Here is a 21,984-nt window from a genome sequence, read left to right as displayed (position 1 = left end):
TTTCTCAGCACACAGTTTAGCACACAGAATATTTGGTTGTATTTTCAGAAGAAGCTTTTACATTTTATAAAAGCTCAACTATAATGCGGAAATTAATAGTTAATGTTGGAAAATGGAATAAACTTCCATGTGAATGCAGCCCTTGTCTACAGTAGCAAAGAATATAAGGATACCTTATGGAAAGCTATTGTGTTTATGGAGTATCAACTGCCTTAACTACTTATTGACACAATTCATTGCCTTCTAAGATGTACACTGTGAATATTCCAGTCTAAAACTTTCCAAAACGTTCAATGAAAATGTGTTATTATACATTCTACTACATCTCCAGCAGCTAATCACATTCACTTGATTCTTTGAGGAGTCATATACCATCTGAACAGAATCTTGGACTGAGTCTCTTTCAAGTGAGAAAGACTTTTTTGATTCATAGATTTTCTGCCATGCTGTCTCTTTAATAAAGTTTCCCAGATATCTTCCCCAAAGCATAACATTCTCTCATTAAAATAATAATAATTGCAATTTTATAGAAGCAAGTATTTCTTTTTTTTAAATTCTGATTCTGTTGCCTGAGTTGTCTTATCATGTTTCTTTACCAAAAATTCAGTAAGGACTTAAATACAAAATGGGTTTTACAGAAAGACAGATTCCATAAGGTGTTGTTAATGTGCTGTACTCTTTGTATGTAACAGATGAAGCATATTAAAGATCTCATAACTGATGAAGATAACGAAGGGTGCACTCCTCTACATTATGCATGCAGGCAGGGGGTTGCCCTTTCAGTGAACAGCCTCCTTGAACTGAACGTTTCCATCTGTTGTAAAAGCCGAGATAAGAAATCTCCTTTGCATTTTGCAGCTAGGTAAGCCTATGTCCTCCCTAATTGGCTGTTTCACATTCCTGATGTCATCATGAGTATATGCAACAAAAGTTTCGCTTTTCTTTTTTTAGCTATGGGCGTATCAACACCTGTCAACGACTCCTCCGTGATATGGTAGATACCAGGCTCTTGAACGAAGGAGATAAGAAGGGGATGACTCCTCTGCACTTGGCTGCCCAGAATGGTCATGAGAAGGTAGTGCAGTTTCTCTTGAAGAAAGGTGCCCTCTTTCTCTGGTAAGTTTTTTGTTTTCTACCCCCCCACCCTTCAAGTTAACAATAGACATGTAAAGTAACTTGCATATATTACAGGTAGGTAGCCGTGTTGGTCTGAGTCGAAGCAAAATAAAATTCCTTCAGTAGCACCTTAAAGACCAACTAAGTTTTTATTTTGGTATGAGCTTTCGCGTGCATGCACACTTCTTCAGAACTTCCTCTGAAGAAGTGTGCATGCACACGAAAGCTCATACCAAAATAAAAACTTAGTTGGTCTTTAAGGTGCTACTAAATGAATTTTTTTTCATTTTGCATATATTAGATATGCATAGCCTTAGAATAATCTGAGTTATCAAGAAAAGAACCCTGTTCAAGAAAAGTGATATATTTTGTGTTTAATTCATTGACAAAGATAATTATGTGACCAATAACTGAGCAGTGTCTCTGGGTAGCTAATGGAGGCATGCATAGGAATATAGGAAACTGTCCCCTCTACCATTGATTCTCCTATATGGTTTACACGGATTGACAGCGGTTCTCCAGGGATTTTGACAGGGGTCATGCAACAGAGATGAGATGAAATTTCACATATTTCCAGCAGCTGTTAAATCTAGCTTGGCATGCTATAATTGCCAGTCCATAAAGCCGGTGCTGTCAGTTCTGGTCACCGTTTTGGTGGTGTGAAAGAGTGACCTGAATTTGTCACCTTTGTCCTCACATAAATGGCCAGGTGTGTCAGAGTGCCACCTTGATTGATCAGGGCTGTAGTCATGTTCATAATGTACCAGTTATTCTTCAATTTGAAATACATTATACAAAATATTAATATTGCATTGGGAAATCACGGTGCCATGTATTTTTACACAAACCACTTATATATCTGTGTAGTTAAGATTTAGCTTTTTCCAAATCCATGTAACTTACAAAAAAAATGTGGCCAGGGAATCATAGTAAGGCACAGTACATAATAATATGACAATACCTTGTTCTGATTTATTTCAATCTGTTTTTTGAAAGTGATTATAAAGGCTGGACAGCTTTGCACCATGCTGCATTTGGAGGGTATACTCGCACAATGCAGATAATTTTGAATACTAATGTGAAGTGCACAGATAAAGTGGATGAAGAAGGGGTAAGTCTTGCGCAATCTTCAGCAATATATAATAAAAGAATTATGGAGTAGCCTCATTGTACTACTTGGCATATAAGTCTGCAGAAGGGCTGCCATATTCCAGTTCCCCAAATCTTGGCTGACTAACCTGCACAATATGCACATTATTTACTAATTAGGCAAAACATGTGGTGGGTTGGGGAAAGGTTAAGCAACCCTCACCCCAGGGGATGGGGGCGTAAATGGGAAATAAATATGTGACTGTTTCAGTTAGTTCATATTCTAATGACATCTATTTGATATGTTATCCTTGTGGAAAAGAACACGGCTCTCCATCTTGCTGCCAGAGAAGGCCATGCCAAAGCCGTTAGGCTGCTTCTTGATGACAGTGCCAAAGTACTCTTGAACAAAAATGAGGCTTCTTTTCTTCACGAAGCCATACACAATGGCCGGAAAGATGTTGTAAACACTGTCATCTTACATAAAAGGTAAGAAGCACCTGATACCCAACAATATATGATATCTAGCATGGAGATCTATTATTTTTCACACTGTGTGTCTACCATACCATTTTAACAGTTTGATTTCTGTACCATTCACATTTGCTTTCCCCCATGAATTTGTACTGTTCTTTCTCTTAAACGTTATCCTTGGAAAAAGTAGCTGGTTAGAGAGGAATTTTGACTATCTTTCTCCACACCTCTCTCTGTGAGACAGGGTGGGGAACATTTTTTTGTATGTGAGGCCAATCCTGATTGAGGGGAGCTCCTCCTTTAATCATTTATCTGTTTCTACAGCAAGTTCTGGACCCAGGTGGCGCTGTGGTTAAACCACTGAGCCTAGGGCTTGCCGATCAGAAGGTCGGCGGTTCGAATCCCTGTGACGGGGTGAGCTCCCGTTGCTTGGTCCCAGCTCCTGCCAACCTAGCAGTTCGAAAGCACATCAAAATGCAAGTAGATAAATAGGAACCGCTACAGCGGGAAGGTAAACGGCGTTTCCATATGCTGCTCTGGTTTGCCAGAAGTGGCTTTGTCATGCTGGCCACATGACCTGGAAACTATACGCCGGCTCCCCTCGGCCAATAATGCGAGATGAGTGCGCAACCCCAGAGTCGGTCACGACTGGACCTAATGGTCAGGGGTCCCTTTACCTTTACCTTACAGCAAGTTCTACTACTGAGTAGTAGATTACCCCCCCCCCCCCATTTCGTAGTCTATCAGTTAGTTTTGCCATATCGGCATATTCTGTAAGTTTTTCTTGCCATTCTTCTTTAGTTGGTATTTTATCGCTTTTCCATCTTTGTGCCAATAGCATCTTTGCATACATAAAGAGTCTGTGTTTTTCCTTTGGCAAATCTTGACCTAAAATTTCTAACAAGAAAGCTTCTAGCGTTTTAACAAAAGTTATTTTAAACATTTTTTTATTTCATTATATATCATTTCCCAATAATTTTTAACTGTTTTACAATTCCACCATAAATGATAAAAAGTTCCTTCCTTCTCTTTACACTTCCAGCACTTATTGGCACTTGCTCTATGCATTTTTGACATTTTCATTGGTGTGATATACCAATGGTACATCATTTTCATATAATTCTCTTTTAATAACATACAATCGGTAAATTTCAAATTTACTCTCCATAATTTCTCCCACTCCTCTAATTGTATATTATGTCCTATACCTTGTGCCTATTTGATCATTGTAGATTTCACCTCCTCATCTATAAATTGCAGACAATTTATAGTCATTATTCAATAGCGAGATTGGCCTATAATTTTTTTTTATTAAAGTTGGAACTGCCTCTTGTTTAGGAATTGATGTTATAAATGCCTCTTTCCATGTCTTTAGGACTTTACCAGATCTTAAAATTTCATTCATTACTTCCTGTAATGGTATTGATAATTGTTTATGTACCAGTAATATTTTATAATATTTTGCTGATAATCCTCTGGTCCTGGCGATTTCCCTGTTTAATTGCCTCTGCCACTTCCTGAGATGATATTGATGCATTCAGATCTATTAATTTCTCCTCTTTGATTTTTGGTGGGTTACTCTCTTTCAAATACTTACCTACTTCTATACTTTTTCCCTTTCCTTTCTTGTACAAATCCGTGAAATATTTAACAAATGCTTTCCTAATTTCCTTCAAATTATCTATAACTTTTTCATTTAATTTGATTTTATTTATAATATTCTATGACAAAAATATTCTAAGTCCAATCAACTTGTGGTTTTTTTCAGATGGGAAGAGACTGTTGTAACATTTTCTCACCATTCAAGTACAAATAAATGTCCTCTAATAGAGATGGTTGAATATCTTCCTGAATGTTTGAAAGTAAGATTGTATACTGAACAATTTAACTTGGGATTAAAAAAAACATAGGTTTGGAGCACATGTAAAAGAATATGTTTTATACCTTGTCTTAGACGAGCCTTGTGTGAGTAAAGTAAAACTAAACCTTTGACCATCTGTAATGCATCAGTGGGAATCAGAATGTCTATAGTGACTAACTGAAATAATAATTAAATCCAAAATGCATGCAATGTGGGTAGCAGTCAATGAATAAAACCAGCATGAGAAAGTAATAAAAAGTCACAACAATACATGAAAACCACAATATATTGGACATTTCTCAGCTCAATGTAATAAATGCATATCAATCAATAATGATAAGTCTGCACAAGAAGGCAAACCTCCCAAATGTGACTTATTCTGGGGTACAAAGGGCTGTGCCTGAAAAGGGAGGTTTTGGAATAGTTTACTACATGATTCTTTTTCATAGAGCCTGAAACTTTAGCTTCGATGTGCATTTGAATTTGGGGGTTTTGAACTGGAAAGATTAATTGCACTTTTAATTTTTGTGAGCTATTTCAGTTCTTGTCCATATTGTAGCACCTGAATGACTCATTGTGACATTTGGAATTGTTATCCTACAATTTTGAAGACGAAAATTATATTTATCCGAGCTTGGAAATTCTGCTTTATGGTTGCATAACACTTTTATTATTAAATGTGTTCACGTGTTGTCACAAAGCACCGAAATGCTTCTTTTTCTTCTTTTCTTGGTCTCTATAAGTTAGTTTTAGACAATTGCATCACTGAATCATCAGACGACAAGGCATCCAAAGACTTCTGTGTAAGTTAAAAGCACCGTTTTTTTTTTAAAAAGGAGACGTCTTAGAGTTGCTAAAGCATTTGATGCATCAAAAGACAAGTCATGATTCCTAGCTTTGTATTGTAATACAGTGGTGCCTCGCTAGACGAAATTAATTCGTTCCACGGGTCTTTTCTTATAGGGAAAAATTCGTCTAGCGAATCCCATAGGAATGCATTGAATTTTTTTGATTTTTTTTTTTTTGCCCATAGGAACGCATTAATTGAATTTCAATGCATTCCTATGGGAAACCGCAATTCGCTAGACGAATTTTTCGTAAAATGCATTCGTCTAGCGAGGCAAGCTCCACTCGAAAAATCCTTTCGTTAAGCGGAAATTTCGTTAAGCAGGGCATTCGTTAAGCGAGGCACCACTGTACGGGATATCATCTTATGAATATAGCTGTGTATTGTCTTGGCTTGTATTCTCTAACGCTCCTGGTCATCCTCATAGAGCCAGAGGGGTCTTCCAACAGAACTGTTAAAGCAGGGCCTTTTGAGAATAAGGTATCATTTTAATTTGTTGCATTGCACAGTGGATGTACATCTTTCGCTACAGCAGTAATGCTGGGAGCAACTGCAAACTCCTGAAAACAGAGTAGCTACTTTGTGTGGGGATGGTGGACAGCGCCCCTTGCAACTAAAATAATATTAAAGAAAATAGATGTCTCACCATTTACAATATTTCTTTTTTATTTCCATTTTCCATTTCAGGATTCATACTTCACAAAAGTGTGTATGTGTTTAGTTTTTATAATGAGCTTATTTGTGTCTAGTAATGTATTGTTTTCATATGCTAAACTAAGATATAACCATATTGGCTCATATTAACGCAAAATTGAGTATATATTTTAGAGAATATTCAAATTTTAGTAGACAGTGTTTGCACCTTTTCATGGTTTGCTTCAAAGGCATATAGGAATGTACTGTTCTTTGTTGTTGAACGTTAAACTGAGATGATCTTGCTTCATACTTGTATAGATTGAATATAACTTCAGATATCTTCAGTGCCCACTGAAGTTTACCAAGAAATTAAAAGAAGATGATGATATTGTGTATGAGCCACTTATCACTCTTAATGTAAGCTATGCTAATGTGATTTCAAACCTACTACTTTATTTTGTTTTGTTTACTTTATATTATATTTATTTTAATACATTTATAAACTATTTTTTCCAATTTTTTAAGTGGCCGAGTTGTTGCCAGTCACCCAACCAACACCCACTATTTATGACTCTCTCCAGCCTACTGCAACCCTCTGTGCTATATCCCAGACAATTCAAGAGGGTCCTGCAAGGCTCAGGAGCAGTTTTGGGGGGGACATGGAGGACTGCAATGGGTGCATTAGCAACAATTGGGTGTTCCACTTAGCACATGTGGAAGCGCCTTCCTGTAGAGCAAAGCCACTCTTGGTTCTATCTCAATTTGTTTGAAGCAACATTTTCTTAATTAATAACATATCATTTAAGACATTTGGTTTGATATTTATCCTGACTGTCTGCATCAGGATAATCAGAAACATGATTTGAATGATGTTTAAATTAACTCTTCGGAGAATGTGAGGCTTCCATCAGTATTTTCTCTTCCTGGAGTATAAATTGGTATTTTTCAACTCTTAAATATATTTCAACTCTTAAATATTTTTCACATTTTTAAAATAAAGATACCACACTGTAATGTTTAAAGATGTGTGTGTGTTTGTGTACACACACATATGTTTTCCCTAAACTTATGAAGCAGTTAGGAGATTGCTTTCAGTTATAATATTAGCTTGAAAATATTTAATTGCATAAATGGACAATCTGCATTTCCCCCCTCCCCCAGGCCATGGTCCGTCATAATCGTGTCGAACTGCTCAGCCATGCTGTCTGTACAGAATATTTACTCATGAAATGGTAGGTATTTGTATTACAGTGGTACCTCGGTTTATGAACACAATTGGTTCCAGAAGTCTGTTCATAAACCGAAGTGTTCATAAACCGAAGCAAACATTCCCATTAAAAATAATGGAAAGTGGATTAATCCGTTCCAGACGATGAAAAACACCCCCTAAAGCTTCAATTTAACATGAATTTCACTGTCTGCCAAGAGGTTTCCGAGGCCTATGGAGGCCTCCACGGAGGCATCGGAGCGTCCGCGACTGGGACGCAGCCACAGAAGCGCTCCGATGCCTTCACAGAGGCTAACTGCGTCTCTTTCAAAGCGGGTGGGGGGGTCCCTTTGGAAGCGCTTACCTTGCGCATAGAAAACAGCGGTGAGAGGCTTGGCTGCGCGGCGGTGGCGCTCGCAGCTCTCCTTCCCTCTCTACGTGGTGCCAGCCGGGCGACCTTTCTCCTCCTCAGAGCAGCCACCACCACCACCAGGCGCCAGGACTGGCTGGGGTGGCTCGAGGTGCGCCTGGCTGTGCTTGGAGCGGCGGCGGCAGCAGCGGCGGCTTCTCTCAAGCCCGAACCTCTCCACTCTGCAGGGGCGCAACGGTGAAGGCCCGGCCTCGCTTCTCTTGACCCCTCCACGAGGCCGGGCCTTCACCGTCGCGCTCCTGCGACGTCTCTCCACCTTCGCCATCGCGCTAATGTGGAGAGGCGTCGCAGGAGCGCGACGGCGAAGGTCCGCTTCTCTTGAGCCGGCCTCGCGGAGGGCTCAAGAGAAGCGGGCCTTCAGCATCGCGCTCCTGCGACGTCTCTCCACCTTCGCCGTCGCGCTAATGTGGAGAGGCGTCGCAGGAGCGCAACGGCGAAGGTCCGCTTCTCTTGAGCCGGCCTCGCGGAGGGCTCAAGAGAAGCGGGCCTTCAGCGTCGCGCTCCTGCGACGTCTCTCCACCTTCGCCGTCGCGCTAATGTGGAGAGGCGTCGCAGGAGCGCGACGGCGAAGGTCCGCTTCTCTTGAGCCGGCCTCGCGGAGGGCTCAAGAGAAGCGGGCCTTCAGCGTCGCGCTCCTGTGACGTCTCTCCACCTTCGCCGTCGCGCTAATGTGGAGAGGCGTCGCAGGAGCGCGACGGCGAAGGTCCGCTTCTCTTGAGCCGGCCTCGCGGAGGGCTCAAGAGAAGCGGGCCTTCAGCGTCGCGCTCCTGCGACGTCTCTCCACCTTCGCCGTCGCGCTAATGTGGAGAGGCGTCGCAGGAGCGCGACGGCGAAGGTCCGCTTCTCTTGAGCCGGCCTCGCGGAGGGCTCAAGAGAAGCGGGCCTTCAGCGTCGCGCTCCTGCGACGTCTCTCCACCTTCGCCGTCGCGCTAATGTGGAGAGGCATCGCAGGAGCGTGACGGCGAAGGTCCGCTTCTCTTGAGCCGGCCTCGCGGAGGGCTCAAGAGAAGCGGGCCTTCGCCGTCGCGCTCCTGCGACGCCTCTTCACATTAGCGCGACGGCGAAGGTGGAGAGACGTCGCAGGAGCGCGACGGTGAAGGCCCGGCCTCGCGGAGGGATTAAGAGAAGCGAGGCCGGGCCTTCACCGTTGCGCCCCTGCAGAGTGGAGAGGCTCGGGCTTGAGAGAAGCCGCCGCTGCTACCGCCGCCGCCGCTCCAAGTACAGCCAGGCGCACCTCGAGCCACTCCAGCCAGTCCTGGCGCCTGGTGGTGGTAGCGGCTGCTCTGAGGAGGAGAAAGGTCGCCCGGCTGGCACCACGTAGAGAGGGAAGGAGAGCTGCGAGCGCCATGCCGCGCAGCCAAGCCTCTCACCGCTGTTTTCTATGCGCAAGGTAAGCGCTTCCAAAGGGACCCCCCCACCCGCTTTGAAAGAGACGCGGCCGCAGCCGCAGGGCTCCTTTCCACACAGTTAGCCTCCGTGAAGGCATCGGAGTGCTTCTGTGGCTGCGTCCCAGTCGCGGACGCTCCGATGCCTCCGTGGAGGCCTCCATAGGCCTCGGAAACCTCGGGTTACTTACTTCCGGGTTTCGATGGTTCGTAAACCGAAAGTTCGTAACCCGAGGTGTTCGTAAACCGAGGTACCACTGTACTAGGATTCCACTGTTCCATTAATTTTGTTCTTATCTTATTAAGGTTCATTGGCGGAGAGAAATCTCCACTGAGATTTCCAGTGCATCGACTTAGGATTTATAGGAGCTGTATAACCAGTATATCAAGCTTCCCGCAAACATCATATACATGAGTTGTAGTTATGCATATTCCATTAATTTAAGGGAAAGTGAATGCTGCTTTCAAGCTGGCAGAGATGTCTAATCCTTGCTGTTGGGTTTTACCAGGGTGGAATCCTATTTATGCTTTCCCCCAGTGGCATAGAAAATATTGACCTTTGATAATACTACAAAAATAGGCATGGTGACCATTTTAGGCGTGTCCAACTGATGCACAATCGCTGATGCGTGGGTCCTTTTGGATCTGGTAGAAGCTGAACAGGGGGCAAGGGCAGGGCATAACAGAGCGAGGCACATTTTTACATTCTCCACCAGCTTGGGGGGGGGCAGGGAAAGGAGCTCCTGTGCAAAATGGTCACCGTCTATAATACTGAATTAAATTTTGCTTTACAGGATGGCCTATGGGTTTCGAGCACATCTCATGAATCTAGCTGTGTATTGTCTTGGCTTGATGCCTCTAACGCTCCTGATCATTCACATAGAACCAGAGGGGTCTTCCAACAGAACTGTTCAAGCAGGACCTTTTGAGAATAAGGTATCGTTTTAATTTGTTGCATTGGGACAGTGGCTGTATCTTCCACCACGGCAGTAATGCTGGGAGCGATTGCAAACTCTTGAAAACAGAGTAGCTACTCTGTGGGGTGGGGGTGGGGTGGACAGCGCCCCTTGCAACTAAAATAATATTTTAAAAAAATAGACGTATCACCATTTACAATATTTCTTTTTTCCATTTCAGGGTTCATACTTCACAAAAGTGTGTATGTGTTTAGTTTTTATCATGAGTTTATTTGGAATCTGCAAAGAAATAATACAGCTCTTCCAACAGGTATATATATGTACATGTGGCCTTTCACATTTCTTGAAGTGTTTTTTAATGTGCAGTTAAAACAAAGTTCTGCCTTTTAGAAAGAAAATCTTCCTTAATTACAGAGAACATGATGTGTCATCTGTTTTAATTCATTTTTGACCGTGTTAACACCTATTTTTGTCCTTTATACTCTAGAAACTTAAGTATCTCTTGGATTATTCAAATCTCCTCGACTGGACAATTTATACTACAAACATCATTTTTGTATCATCTTTATTTATTCAACTTCCAGTTCGTTTGCAGTGGGAGTGTGGTGCAATTGCTATATTCTTGTCTTGGATGAATTTCTTGCTGTATCTGCAAAGGTAAACTACAGTGCACTTTATGACAATGTATATGGCTAGAGTTGACTGGGAACCTGGGATGAGGGAGCTACCTCATCTCACATGGTATCAGTCAGCAAGGCCAATGAGTCAGGATGTTGGGAACTGAAGTCTGACATCAGCTGGAGGGTCACAGGGGCCCTTTAACCCTGATGGAGAGGTAGAGTCACCTAGGTTAAAAAGTGCTATTGCTACTGAAGGAGAAAGTGACTCAACCACTATGGAAGCCTAGATCTTAATTACTAGATTGGGCCAATTATCAGTGACGGTTTGTCAGTTTCCTTCACAGCAGCATAATATGTTGATGCTATACATATAGTTGGGGGGTTTTTTATATAAGAAGATAGTTAGTTATGTTTTTTTCCATATATATCTTCCTAGATTTGAGAATTATGGAATATATGTTGTGATGTTTTGGGAAATTTTGAGGACCTTGATCCGAATCATCATTGTCTTCTTCTTCTTGATGTTAGCCTTTGGGCTCAGCTTCCATGTTCTTCTCGGTTCACAGGTTAGAAATGTCACCATTGTGTAATACTTTGTTTATTAGAAATATAAATTATATTTATTTACAAAATTTTTTAGCAACAATGCATAATATTATGAAAACTCTTCTGTGTGTTTTGCACATGACAGTCATAAATTCTGGGACTAATGCCAGAATAATGCCTTTATTATACAGTAATGCCAGAATAATGCCTTTATTATTTCAGGCACTTGAACAATAGCAACAATTCATATGCTACCCATCTGACTGGGTTGCCACTCTGGACAGCTCCCAAATAAATATTAAAAACACAATAAAACATCATAATAATGTACTGCTGGAAGAAACTTGTATTCCAAACACTGGAAATGATTTTTTGCACTCTTTTGTTAAAAGTGATTGTTGTTTAGTTGCTTTATGGATTTCTTTTCTTTGAAGAAAAAAGTTTGATCTTAAAGCCATTTCACATGATGCCATATATATTTTATTTCTCTCTTTTCCCATTTTTAAAATGTCTTTGTAGGAAACATATGGCACTCCGTATCTTTCTGTAATGCAGACATTTGCCATGATGCTAGGAGATATCAATTATCGTGAAGCTTTCCTTGAACCAATGCTTGCCGATCATCTGCCATATCCATTCCTGAGTTTTGCAATGCTTGTTATCTTCTCTCTCCTTATTCCAATCCTTCTTATGAACTTGTTGGTAAGAATTAAATGTGTTAAATGTGGAAGCTGGTGTTATAGCCAAACTGCTTGCATATTTGTCTGTCCGTCTACCTACCTACCTACCTATATCTATCTATCTATCTATCTATCTATCTATCTATCTATCTATCTATCTATCTATCTTGTACGTGAGAGACAGGGATAAATTTTCTTTCAGAAAATGTTACAGATGTATATATAGCAGCATTGACAATTTTTGCGTTTTGGCTTGTTGTGGGCAGACAAATCCAGTCTTGTGTTTACTGCCTCAGAGGAGGCCGACTTGTACCAGGTCAGGTTAATTGTCCCTGTAATCTTTTCAGCACCTACTAGAAACACTTTTCTTTAGAGAAGTCTACACAGATATGTAGAAAGCTGATGCTAGTTTTCATCTGTTTTTAGTTTATTGCTACTTTATTTATTGTATTGGTTGCTTTATTTTTGCGAAAGGCAATTTGAAGCGAATCACAACCAAAGCACAAACAAAAAACCCTGTATACATTACAACCAAGAGAGAGAAAATACATTGAAAATACATTGAAAACATCCCTCCCACTTTAACTTTTTGAAAGTCTTATCTTAAATTATTGTTGTTAATTCTTCTTACTAATTTTGTTTTATCTTTTTTGAAAACTGCTTTGAGTGGTTTTTCCTGTTTTTACAATCATGTGGTGTAGAAATTTTACGAAATAAAATAAATAAATAAAACTGCGAATGCCACCAGATAATAAAGCTGTGGTATTATGCGAAAATGCTTCCTAAATCTGGATGTGAGCGAATGCTTTGTTTCACTGCAACATAATTACATGCAGTGGTATACTGTAAGGCTACTTTTAATTTTGAAAAGCTAATTCCTTACGTATTTGGGAATAATTTATTACCTCTCAGAAATAAAATTAATGCGGAACAGAATGGTAACGCGGGGAAAGCATGGGAATCAAAATGGCCTTGTTAATTCTGCTTTGTGTTTTATAGATTGGCTTGGCTGTTGGTGACATTGCAGAGGTACAGAAATTTGCAGCACTGAAAAGAATAGCAATGCAGGTTAGTGATAGACATTCTGGCTATTATATTTATTACAATGGATGAAACTTTCCCAGCACTGAATTAGCTTAGAATTGAGAAATTCTGAGCTAATTCATGTTAAATATGCTCATTTTGTTTAGGTCAGTCTTCACACAAATTTGGAGAAGAAACTGCCATACTGGTTTCTCAGCAGAGTTGACCAGGATTCAATCACTGTGTATCCTAATAGGCCAAGATATTGTGGATTTATGGTAAGATGGATGAATAATTCCTTCTAAATTGTAATCTGAGTCCTTCATCCAAACATACACTTATGAGAGGAGGGGGTGGAAGTTGATTACTTCATTTAATATGTCTTTCCCTACTCAAATTAATACAGAAAACTGAACTCAGTCTCTCTGGGAAAACTCCTTGGTGATCCCACCAAAATTCATATTTTCTCACTCCGAAACTGCAAATCTTCTTGGTCTCATAATGTGAACAAATTCTATGAATTTTTGTTTTTTGTTTTTGCAGAGTGTGTTTCAATATTGCTTTGGCAATAATGATATAGCAGCAAATACACCGAATGCTGACACATCTTTGGAACTGGAAGTATTGAAACAGAAGTACAGGTATTTTTTATTGGGTGTTTCTTCTGCTTTCTAAATGCTTGGATAAAGAAAAAAATGTAGCCAGGTTTTAGTTAATGCCAGTGTTATGGTGTTATGGTCTACTTGCAGCCATTATAGAATTACTTGTCAAGAATCTACATCTCATTGTAAGCCTTATTTTTCCAGGATGAAGATTAGCAAGCTACTGCAAAGTTTTTTTAAACATCTTTCTCAGAACCATGCCCCAAAGAAAAAGCAAAGATTGGCAGGCCACATTAAAAGTTGTTTATTATTATTATGGCTGTTCTGTTACTGCCCACCACCACCAACCCACATTCTTGGCTGAAGAGGATACAGATTGCATCATTTCCACTTTTTGGCCTACAGGACATCTAAAATAAGCTAAGGAGATGGGCGAAAAATGAGGAATTTTCCATGCCTTCCATAGTGCATGCTTTAATACAGCTTTGGAAGCACAAACAACCACTGCCCTGGTTAAAAATGAAAACATAAAACCAATGAAAAAAGATAACTCTGCATCCTATGAAAGGAGTAGCAAAATGCCCTTGAGAAAGATCATCAGTATTGAAACGCATTGTTCATACTACTAAATAATTAATCCTTTTAATCCTTTTGCCTGCAGATATTTCACTTTCTGTTTTTTCACTGTGGATTGATGCAGTTCTCTGTATCAGAATGAAATTAAAATAGCCTACAATATAGAAATAGCATAGCTTAAAGTAGTATAAGTACGCTTTAAGTATTTTCTTTTCAAGATTTTTTTTGTATTTAATGTTATGAAGAGTTCTGGATCCAGATATATATATCTGATGTCTTTTTGTATTTTAGGCTTAAAGATATTGCAGCACTTATGGAGAAACAGCATGACCTCCTTAAACTGGTGGTTCAAAAAATGGAAATCATATCTGAGGCTGAGGATGAAGACACAAACGATCTATTCCAGCACAAATTTAGGAAGAAACAGTTGGAGCATAAAAACAGTAAATGGGATACAGTATTAAAGGCAGTGAAATGCAAAGATGCCGAGATCTGATAGAGCTGCCCCCAGCAGCAGCTGAGGAAGGTGGCTTTCAAGCAGGAATCATTCACCACATGTGAGGCAAGGAAGAGAGAAGATGAAAGTTTGCCTTTTACCCAAACAAACCATCCAGATGTAGCGGTGAGGGTATCCAGGGCAGCACTATGCAAATGTATAGTTGCTGACTAGCAGACCCCGTGGTCTTCTCTGTTTTAATCACCCTAATTAGTCAGCAACTACTTGCTTGCAGGATGCTATCCCTACCTCGCAGTTTCTCTGTGATGGCTTTTGCTAGGAATGAGCTTAGCACTATTCAAGCATACTTGCTTGCACTTCGTTGTCTAAAATACTCCTTCCCTCCTGGCTGCCTTCTGATGGCTCTGTTTAAAAACTCTGTTTAAAAACTTCCTACATATCAGAGGCTGCTGGTTCCTGCCAGAAAACCACTTCACTAGCTACTTCTGGCTGTAGTGAAAACTCTGTACGTTGTTATATTTTATGTCTATGTATTTCTGCCTCAGCTATTGCTAAAGACAGGGCCTCTTCTTCTCCAGTTGCATGGTTATAGTAATACTAATGGAGTTTGCATAATGGAAAGAGAGATGTTCTTGGCTAGAGAGTGTGTTAAATACATCTTAACTCTTTATCTTATCACATGTACGTAGCATGTATACAAACGAAGAGGATAAGCAATGATTTAATGTAGCAAATAGCTGGTTCATAGAATACTCAGTCAGCACAAGTCCCAGTTAAATCACTGGAGCATCTCAAAGTATATGTGTAAGAAGTAGATGAATAGGCAGTACAGTCGACTTGCAATTTGTGTGCATTAAACTTGTGCAATTGCAGCTTTACATATTTGGTGGCCAGCCGTAATCGCACAAATATCATGCATGCAAGGTGGAGAGCTTAAAAAATATTTCCACGCCAGGTTTTCCTGCATTGGAGAGCTTTTAAACTCTCAGACTTATTTACTGGCTCTGGGAAGTTCTTGTGTATCTGGGAAGGTCTCACAATATATTGTAAACTGCCTTGTGTATAATAATATAGAAAGGCAGCTTACAAATTAAAAGTGAAATGAAATTTCGCAAATGTCTCCAGAGTCAGTTAAGCAAGACAGAGAGTTTGTTACATACGTAACAGAGCACAGAACAAGGTAGTACATTCCTTCAGTATCCCTTCCTCAAAGCACTGTGATTGAACAGCTCCAGTAAATCTATCCCTTCTGATTAGAAGCTAATCCCGCCAGTCACAAAATAGATCTCCAGTCTGCCTTCCTATGCTGGCATAATCTGTTTTTTTCCAAGCAGGAGATGGAATGCTTCAATTTTTGCAGACACAACGTCTGCAGGTGGGGTTGTTTTTTTGTTTTTTTAAAGAATATCAGAACCTCTTAATTTCCTTATATACTGTAGTTTCAGAAGTTGGGGTGGTTTAGAGCGATCCTGCTTCAGCTCAAACAAGCCCCAAATCTGTACAAAGCCACCGCCTCAGTACATAACTCAGAATTGATCCAGATCTAATGCCCATTCCTATGCATACACTTGGATTTATTGGATATTGATCTAAATTAGTGTATGATCCAGTTGCTCCTTTTCAGTCTCACTGCTGTCCATGGGAAAGTCAAACCCTCTGCTTAGCTCTCAATACATTGAACTTTAAGGGTGGAATCCTGTGAACACTTATGCACAAGTAAGCCCCACTGAAATCTTACTTTCACGTAAACATATATAAGATCATGCCACACAGTGCTAGGCTTTAACTGATTTGTGCTGTGTACATTTATTTATTTGGTAAATGATTAACTTTGTGTGACAAAGTATGAACTTCTGAAATACTAAATGCTTCTTTAGGAAGGCACATTTTTGTTCTCTGTCATTTCTGGCAGCCCCAGTCATTTCATTTTCTATTCATTATAGCCTCGTTCATTTTTCTTTACTAAGTTAATCTCAGTGGATTCCTAGCTTGTCTCCCAAAGCCTGTAACTTTAGTGTTTTCCATTCCAAATGCTATGAAATATTCAGGTGTAGTAAGGCCATCAGCCCTGCCATGATTCGGACAGATTGGATAAATGGCCCCCCATTTCACAAGCAATTAAAAAGGGTTGTTGTCTTCAGCATGGAGGACTTTATTCTTCAGATTGGACAGTTTTCATGTACTTAGTGCACAATACCTTCTTCCTTCCCTGCACACAGTTCTCTCAATGTTTCAGTTTGCTAAACAATGGGATGTTTTAGAACTGTGTCTTGTGAGAAATGATTGAAAGCACAGTAATATTAATGAATGGGAAAAACTAATCAAAAGGATTTTCATTTGTTTGTCCCATCTGTTTCTATTTTTCAGTCATTTCTCATGGATACATGGAAACTAATGGGGCTCATTCATTTGTTTTTTCATTTGTTTTTTTTTGGGGGGGGAATTGCACCCCTAGTTAAAATGACTAAATGCATATTTACCTGTGTGACACAATAACATAGAAACAGAACACTGAAGTACAAAGGAATATGGAATTAAATTGGGGCATGTATTCGCTTGATTAACAGCCTAATGCAGCTTGCTTAAATCTCACTTTGTTTTATCTTAAGCACTGGCTCTGCTGTATCACAATTACATGATGTAACCTATTAAGCACGGGCTAAAATAATATGTCAGTCTGTGTTGCTATTAACCATTGTTGAAATTGTGTAGCATTCTTCCTGTTCCATAAAGATCTCAATAAAACTATGCCTACGCCTAACAACTGTCATTCATTCATTCCCTTTTGTGATTACATATGTGATTTGTTATAGCATTTATAGATTGCATTATTTCTTCTCTATGTGGAAATGATCGTTAGATAGATATAGATGGATATCTTAAATAGCTCTTTAAAAGTGTAAGGAAATTTCTGTTCAACTTTCAGAAATTCACATGGAGGGTGGCTCTTCTGAAGTGACCAAAGGTCAAACTCTGCATGCCTATGCAATGCTTAATAAATCAAGAAGAAGGATTCTAGCCTAGTGGTCTTCCTGGTATGCTGCCTTTTCATGAACAGAAAGAGTTTGACAATGTGACATTCTCACCTCTAAACATTTCATTTGCCCAATTCTACTAGATCTAAAGTAAGAAATAAGATGATCCCTTTTGGATCAGGCCAATGGCTCAACTAGTCCAGCATCCTATTCTCACAGTGACCAACCAGATACCTATGGGAAGCCAGCAAGCAGAAACTGAGGGAAAGAACACCCCTTGTACTTGTGATGCTCATCAGCTGCTATTCAGAGGATTACTAAATTCCTGCTCCTCCAGTGTGAACTCCATTAAGTGAATTGGGCTAAGAAGCTGAAGAATCTTTATCATCTATGTGCTCTCCTGGCACTATGGTGTGGTGCCTTGCTAGCAAGGGGACAACATCCCTAATGTTTATTTGCAAATCCTGTGCAATTCAAGGTATCCAAGTAGCTACAAACAGGATGTGCTCATGCACCAGGGTATCTACAGCTCTCTTGCGCTAGCACAGCTGCGTCTGGTGAAGCGAGTTTGTGAAAGTGGAAATGGTTATTTGCAGTGTTGACAGTCCATCATAACAACACTAGAGGGCAGTGAGTGCTAGTATTTTTTTTATGGGATATTATCTGGCCATTATAACATTTGTTTGGATGAAGAAAGGACCGAGTGCTTTAACCTTAGTAGTGGAATAAGCTACAGCTTTACTAGCTGATATTCCAAGTCACAAAATGCAGTGGCATTTGACACATCTAGGGAAAGTGTGTAGGAGTGAGCCCTTTTACCATGTCCTAACTCTTTGCTGGGGTACATATGTTTTCTTCTTCCTTTAAGCAAGTGATTTGGAACGGTTTGTTTTTGTTCTGCTTTTGTCTCACTCATGAAGCAGCTGTCATGGAGGCTGGGAACATGCATAACACTCTGTAGCCTTCGCCACCCCCAGATGCATATCTAAAGTTAACCTCAGAGCCACTGCTTGGATTTGGCTGGCAGAGAAGACTGTTTCGTTTGGTGGTGTTAGCAGCTTCCCAAAGCTCCAAGTGATTCTGTTTTTATTTACTGAGACCTAGACACAGAAGTTTCACAGCTCAGGAAGATGTACAGCAACTATTTTTCCACAGTTCAAGGTAACCACACAGCTTGGAAACCCTCAGCACAGCTGCAGGCCTCAGTGTTGTCTGGCTCCAACACACTAGTGTGGCTGAGGGAACAAGGAAACACAAAATAATTTCATATTCTTTGAAAATCATTTTCAAAATCTACTTGCGCCTGTATTTTAAAGGTACTATAAATATTAATTTCCAAATATTACATTATACACATATATAATAAAACAGATTAGCATTCAACATGCCAATATTTCTTAAAAAATAGTCAGATTGTATTATTCCCTACAGAGCCTCCCGAGTGTTAAGACCAGCAGATGTCTTGGTAGTGAAGGAGACGTGTCCTGGGAGAGGGCATTCTCTGTGACAGCCCCTAAGTCAAGGAATTCCCTCCCCACAAAGATGTGCCTGATTTCTTCAATATACAGCTTTTTGACTCCTGAGATCAAGGGTGGCTCTACTATGAATCTTAAACTTCAGGGCCCCTACTCCCAGTGGGGCCCCTGAAGCAACTCTAGTCTACATTGCTATAAAAAGTTTGCTTAATAAAGTGCCTCAGGCATGGATATAACATTTCCTTAATTTTCATTCTCCCCGTAACTCGAAAACTAAAAGGCATAGGATTTTTTTTGTTCACACCAGTGACTTTGACATGTGAGATAATCCCAGTACAGCAATTTTAATCAAAATCTGAGATGTAGTAGTTAATTTTTAAAAAAGTGGTGACCTGTCATGGAACGACCCCCCATTGAAGAAGATAACAGTGCTTACCCAGACCTCATTGCTGGTTGTGAAGGGCCCCCCATGACTCTTCAAGCTTCAGGGCCCCTAAAATATAGTTTTGCCACTGCCTGAGATGTGTGTTTTCAGGGCCTGTTCCTGTAACTGTGTACTGTTTTAACTGTTTTTAATGCTGACTTTTAAACTGTTGCATCCCACCTTGTGACCTGCTGGTGAATTGTGGTTAATAAATGTAATACCAGTCAACGTTGCTATTATAATAATTATGGAACTGTAACCTATGGCCAGTGCAACTCTTCCCACTGGCAAGCCATACATAATAATACGAAAATGAGGTGAAGTCACTGCGCCAGTTGCATCACAGCATTCAGAAACACCTTAAAACTGTGTAGGCGCTGGACGAGGCAGACCTGGGTTGTGTCCTCTACCTCTCTGCCTCCTGAGCACTCTACCCTGGGGCAGTTGCATAGGCAGAGTAGGCAAGAGCTCATGATTCTTTGGGAGAAGCCATGAATGTTAAAGTGGTACAAGAGTGGTGTGGATGTGATCATACTCCCGTGACCCCTGGCAATGCTGGCTGCGGGCTGATAGGATTTATTGTCCAGAACTTCTGGAAGGCATCAAGTTGCCACCCCTAGGCTATAGGCATACAGAGGATTATAAACTTTTTAAAGGATTAGAAATATATTTTACATGAAAACAATGTTGGAAACCAGCCATTTCTAGCATTGAACTACAGATAAAATTAGAAATGGCGTTATACAACATATTCTGAATAGAAATCCAACACTGTGTGAACCAATATGAAGGAATGCTATTATTCAAAATTCAGAAGAGTAAAATAAAAGGTTTGCAGCATGCAATGAATTAGCAAATACATATTTGTAACCTTGAAATGTCATACAAACTATTACAGAGCCCACAGAAGAGAAACGAACCTACAATATTCTTACAATATTGGCGGGGTGGATGGGTGTGGAATGCACCAATTAACAGAAGTGAAAACTAAACCCAACCTATATTCCCAAAGCAGACAGCATAGAAAAACATTTGCATGACCCATGGTCATACAAAATAACCATAAAACAGCAGCCTCATGAATAAAGATAGTCAAGGAAAGAAGCAAAGGCTACAGCTCTCCCCCAAAAGGTACATCGATATCTCCAGATGAAACCATGAGATTTGTTAAGATACGCATGCTCGGGGCCAAGTCAGGAATGGAAAAGGACTGCCTGATTTGCAAAAGATTAGGAAGGTAAACATCTCTACCACAATATCACCTAATTCATTGAAATAATACAATACAGAGATACATATTTCAATGGTTTTTGGTACAGGAGTGAAGCAAAAAAATGAAGTGAAAGGAAGTGTTTGTATATAGATGGTCATTTACATCGATATACAAGGCATAGCTGCCAAGTCCCAGTTAGAAAAATACGGGATCAGCAGCGCTGGCACCGGAAGTCGCTTCAACGCATGTCCAGACAAGGTGGGTCATGCAAACCCACCACCATATGCCTATAACCACTTGGTAAGCTGGTCATCCATAAACTGGTCATCCATATTGTCCTGTCAATTGTGATGCAAATTCTACCAGGCGAATCAGAATTCCAGAAAAGCAGGCGAGTGGGAAGATCTTTTATCATCAATTGAAGGGAAATATAGATGACCTGCTAAGTGAGTGATTATATGCACTCTGTGAACAGGGTTGGTTCTACTATTAGGAAGAATGAGGTGGCAGCTTCAGGCAATCCCTCCCACTTCTGCTGAGCCCCAGCCATTTCCTTCCTCCTGAGCTGCTTCCTCAAAGGAGACAATGTTTGTGCCCTGCAAGCCCTTGCTGAGTGGTTATCATCAGCATTTGGAGATGAATGCTCAGTGAAGTTGAACTGAATACAGAATCCTGGCTGGAGGAGCACCCTGCATACAATCACAGTAACTCTGGTTCTATCTAGCTAAGGTGGAATGGCATTGAGCCATGCTTGCTCTTGCATCTCAGCAAGAGAGAGCTCCAAATATGTTTGCTTTCTCATGGAGAAGAAGATGTTGGGGTGAGGACTACACCTGTAAGATCTTGTCTGTGAGTCCTGGAAGACCTGCTTCTTGCTTTGCAGGTCTCTTCCCGCTTGGCTGGGGTGGGGAGGGCAGGGCAGGGCCCTGACTGACTCCAGCTACAAAAGCTGAGGCTGCTGAAGAGGCCAGACACCACCTTGACTGTCTTTTAGTGCCAGATCACAACCACCACCCACTATGAACCACAATTGGCAGGATCGGCAGCAACAGAAACGTCCTGTGCTTAAGATAATTTTTTGTTCCCTTGCTAATAGTGCTGTTTTAAATCTGCCTCTTATACTGGACTTCCATTCGCAACATTTTCTTTTGAAAGGTTTTGGTTAACTTTGCTGCACTCTGTACTTGACCCTCCTTTCTGACGTTTCGTTTCGAAACCTTTAAGATAATATTTTCTTGTTTATGGTGTAGCTTTGAATGTATACTTGACTTTTTTTCAGTAATGTTGTATTTTAGATTGTTCGATTGGGATGTTTTAATGTAAGTTGTAAACCCTCTTAAAAATATAAATTGGTATAGAAATGAAATGAATAATAATGGTGAAGTTGATGATCAGATACATTGGCCTAGATGAGCTGCACCCTGACACTGC

At 40.5% G+C, this 21,984-nt stretch overlaps 1 protein-coding gene across 2 annotated transcripts in view; it reads left to right on the top strand.

Moving 5' to 3' along the window:
- The window catches only part of TRPA1 (transient receptor potential cation channel subfamily A member 1), a 40,881-nt gene extending 21,313 nt beyond the window's left edge, over positions 1–19,568 (top strand). For both annotated transcript variants that reach the window (XM_035125682.3, XM_088675610.1), the window contains 17 exons: positions 693–862; positions 952–1,116; positions 2,113–2,227; positions 2,528–2,694; positions 4,448–4,541; positions 5,284–5,343; positions 6,342–6,440; positions 7,185–7,255; positions 9,840–9,981; positions 10,183–10,272; positions 10,450–10,619; positions 11,019–11,148; positions 11,648–11,830; positions 12,808–12,876; positions 12,999–13,109; positions 13,375–13,472; positions 14,301–19,568. In XM_035125682.3, coding sequence (XP_034981573.1) covers positions 693–862; positions 952–1,116; positions 2,113–2,227; positions 2,528–2,694; positions 4,448–4,541; positions 5,284–5,343; positions 6,342–6,440; positions 7,185–7,255; positions 9,840–9,981; positions 10,183–10,272; positions 10,450–10,619; positions 11,019–11,148; positions 11,648–11,830; positions 12,808–12,876; positions 12,999–13,109; positions 13,375–13,472; positions 14,301–14,505 — 2,139 coding nt within the window. In that variant the 3' untranslated portion in view covers positions 14,506–19,568. The remainder of the gene's footprint in view (positions 1–692; positions 863–951; positions 1,117–2,112; positions 2,228–2,527; positions 2,695–4,447; positions 4,542–5,283; positions 5,344–6,341; positions 6,441–7,184; positions 7,256–9,839; positions 9,982–10,182; positions 10,273–10,449; positions 10,620–11,018; positions 11,149–11,647; positions 11,831–12,807; positions 12,877–12,998; positions 13,110–13,374; positions 13,473–14,300) is intronic.
- Positions 19,569–21,984: the final 2,416 nt, after the last annotated feature.

The sequence above is a fragment of the Zootoca vivipara genome, chromosome 8, assembly GCF_965207765.1.
Source record: "Zootoca vivipara chromosome 8, rZooViv2.hap1.1, whole genome shotgun sequence".
In the NCBI taxonomy this organism is placed as follows: Eukaryota; Metazoa; Chordata; class Lepidosauria; order Squamata; family Lacertidae; genus Zootoca; species Zootoca vivipara.
Note: the sequence above shows the minus strand (reverse complement) of the source record. Positions and strands in the feature narration are given on the sequence as shown.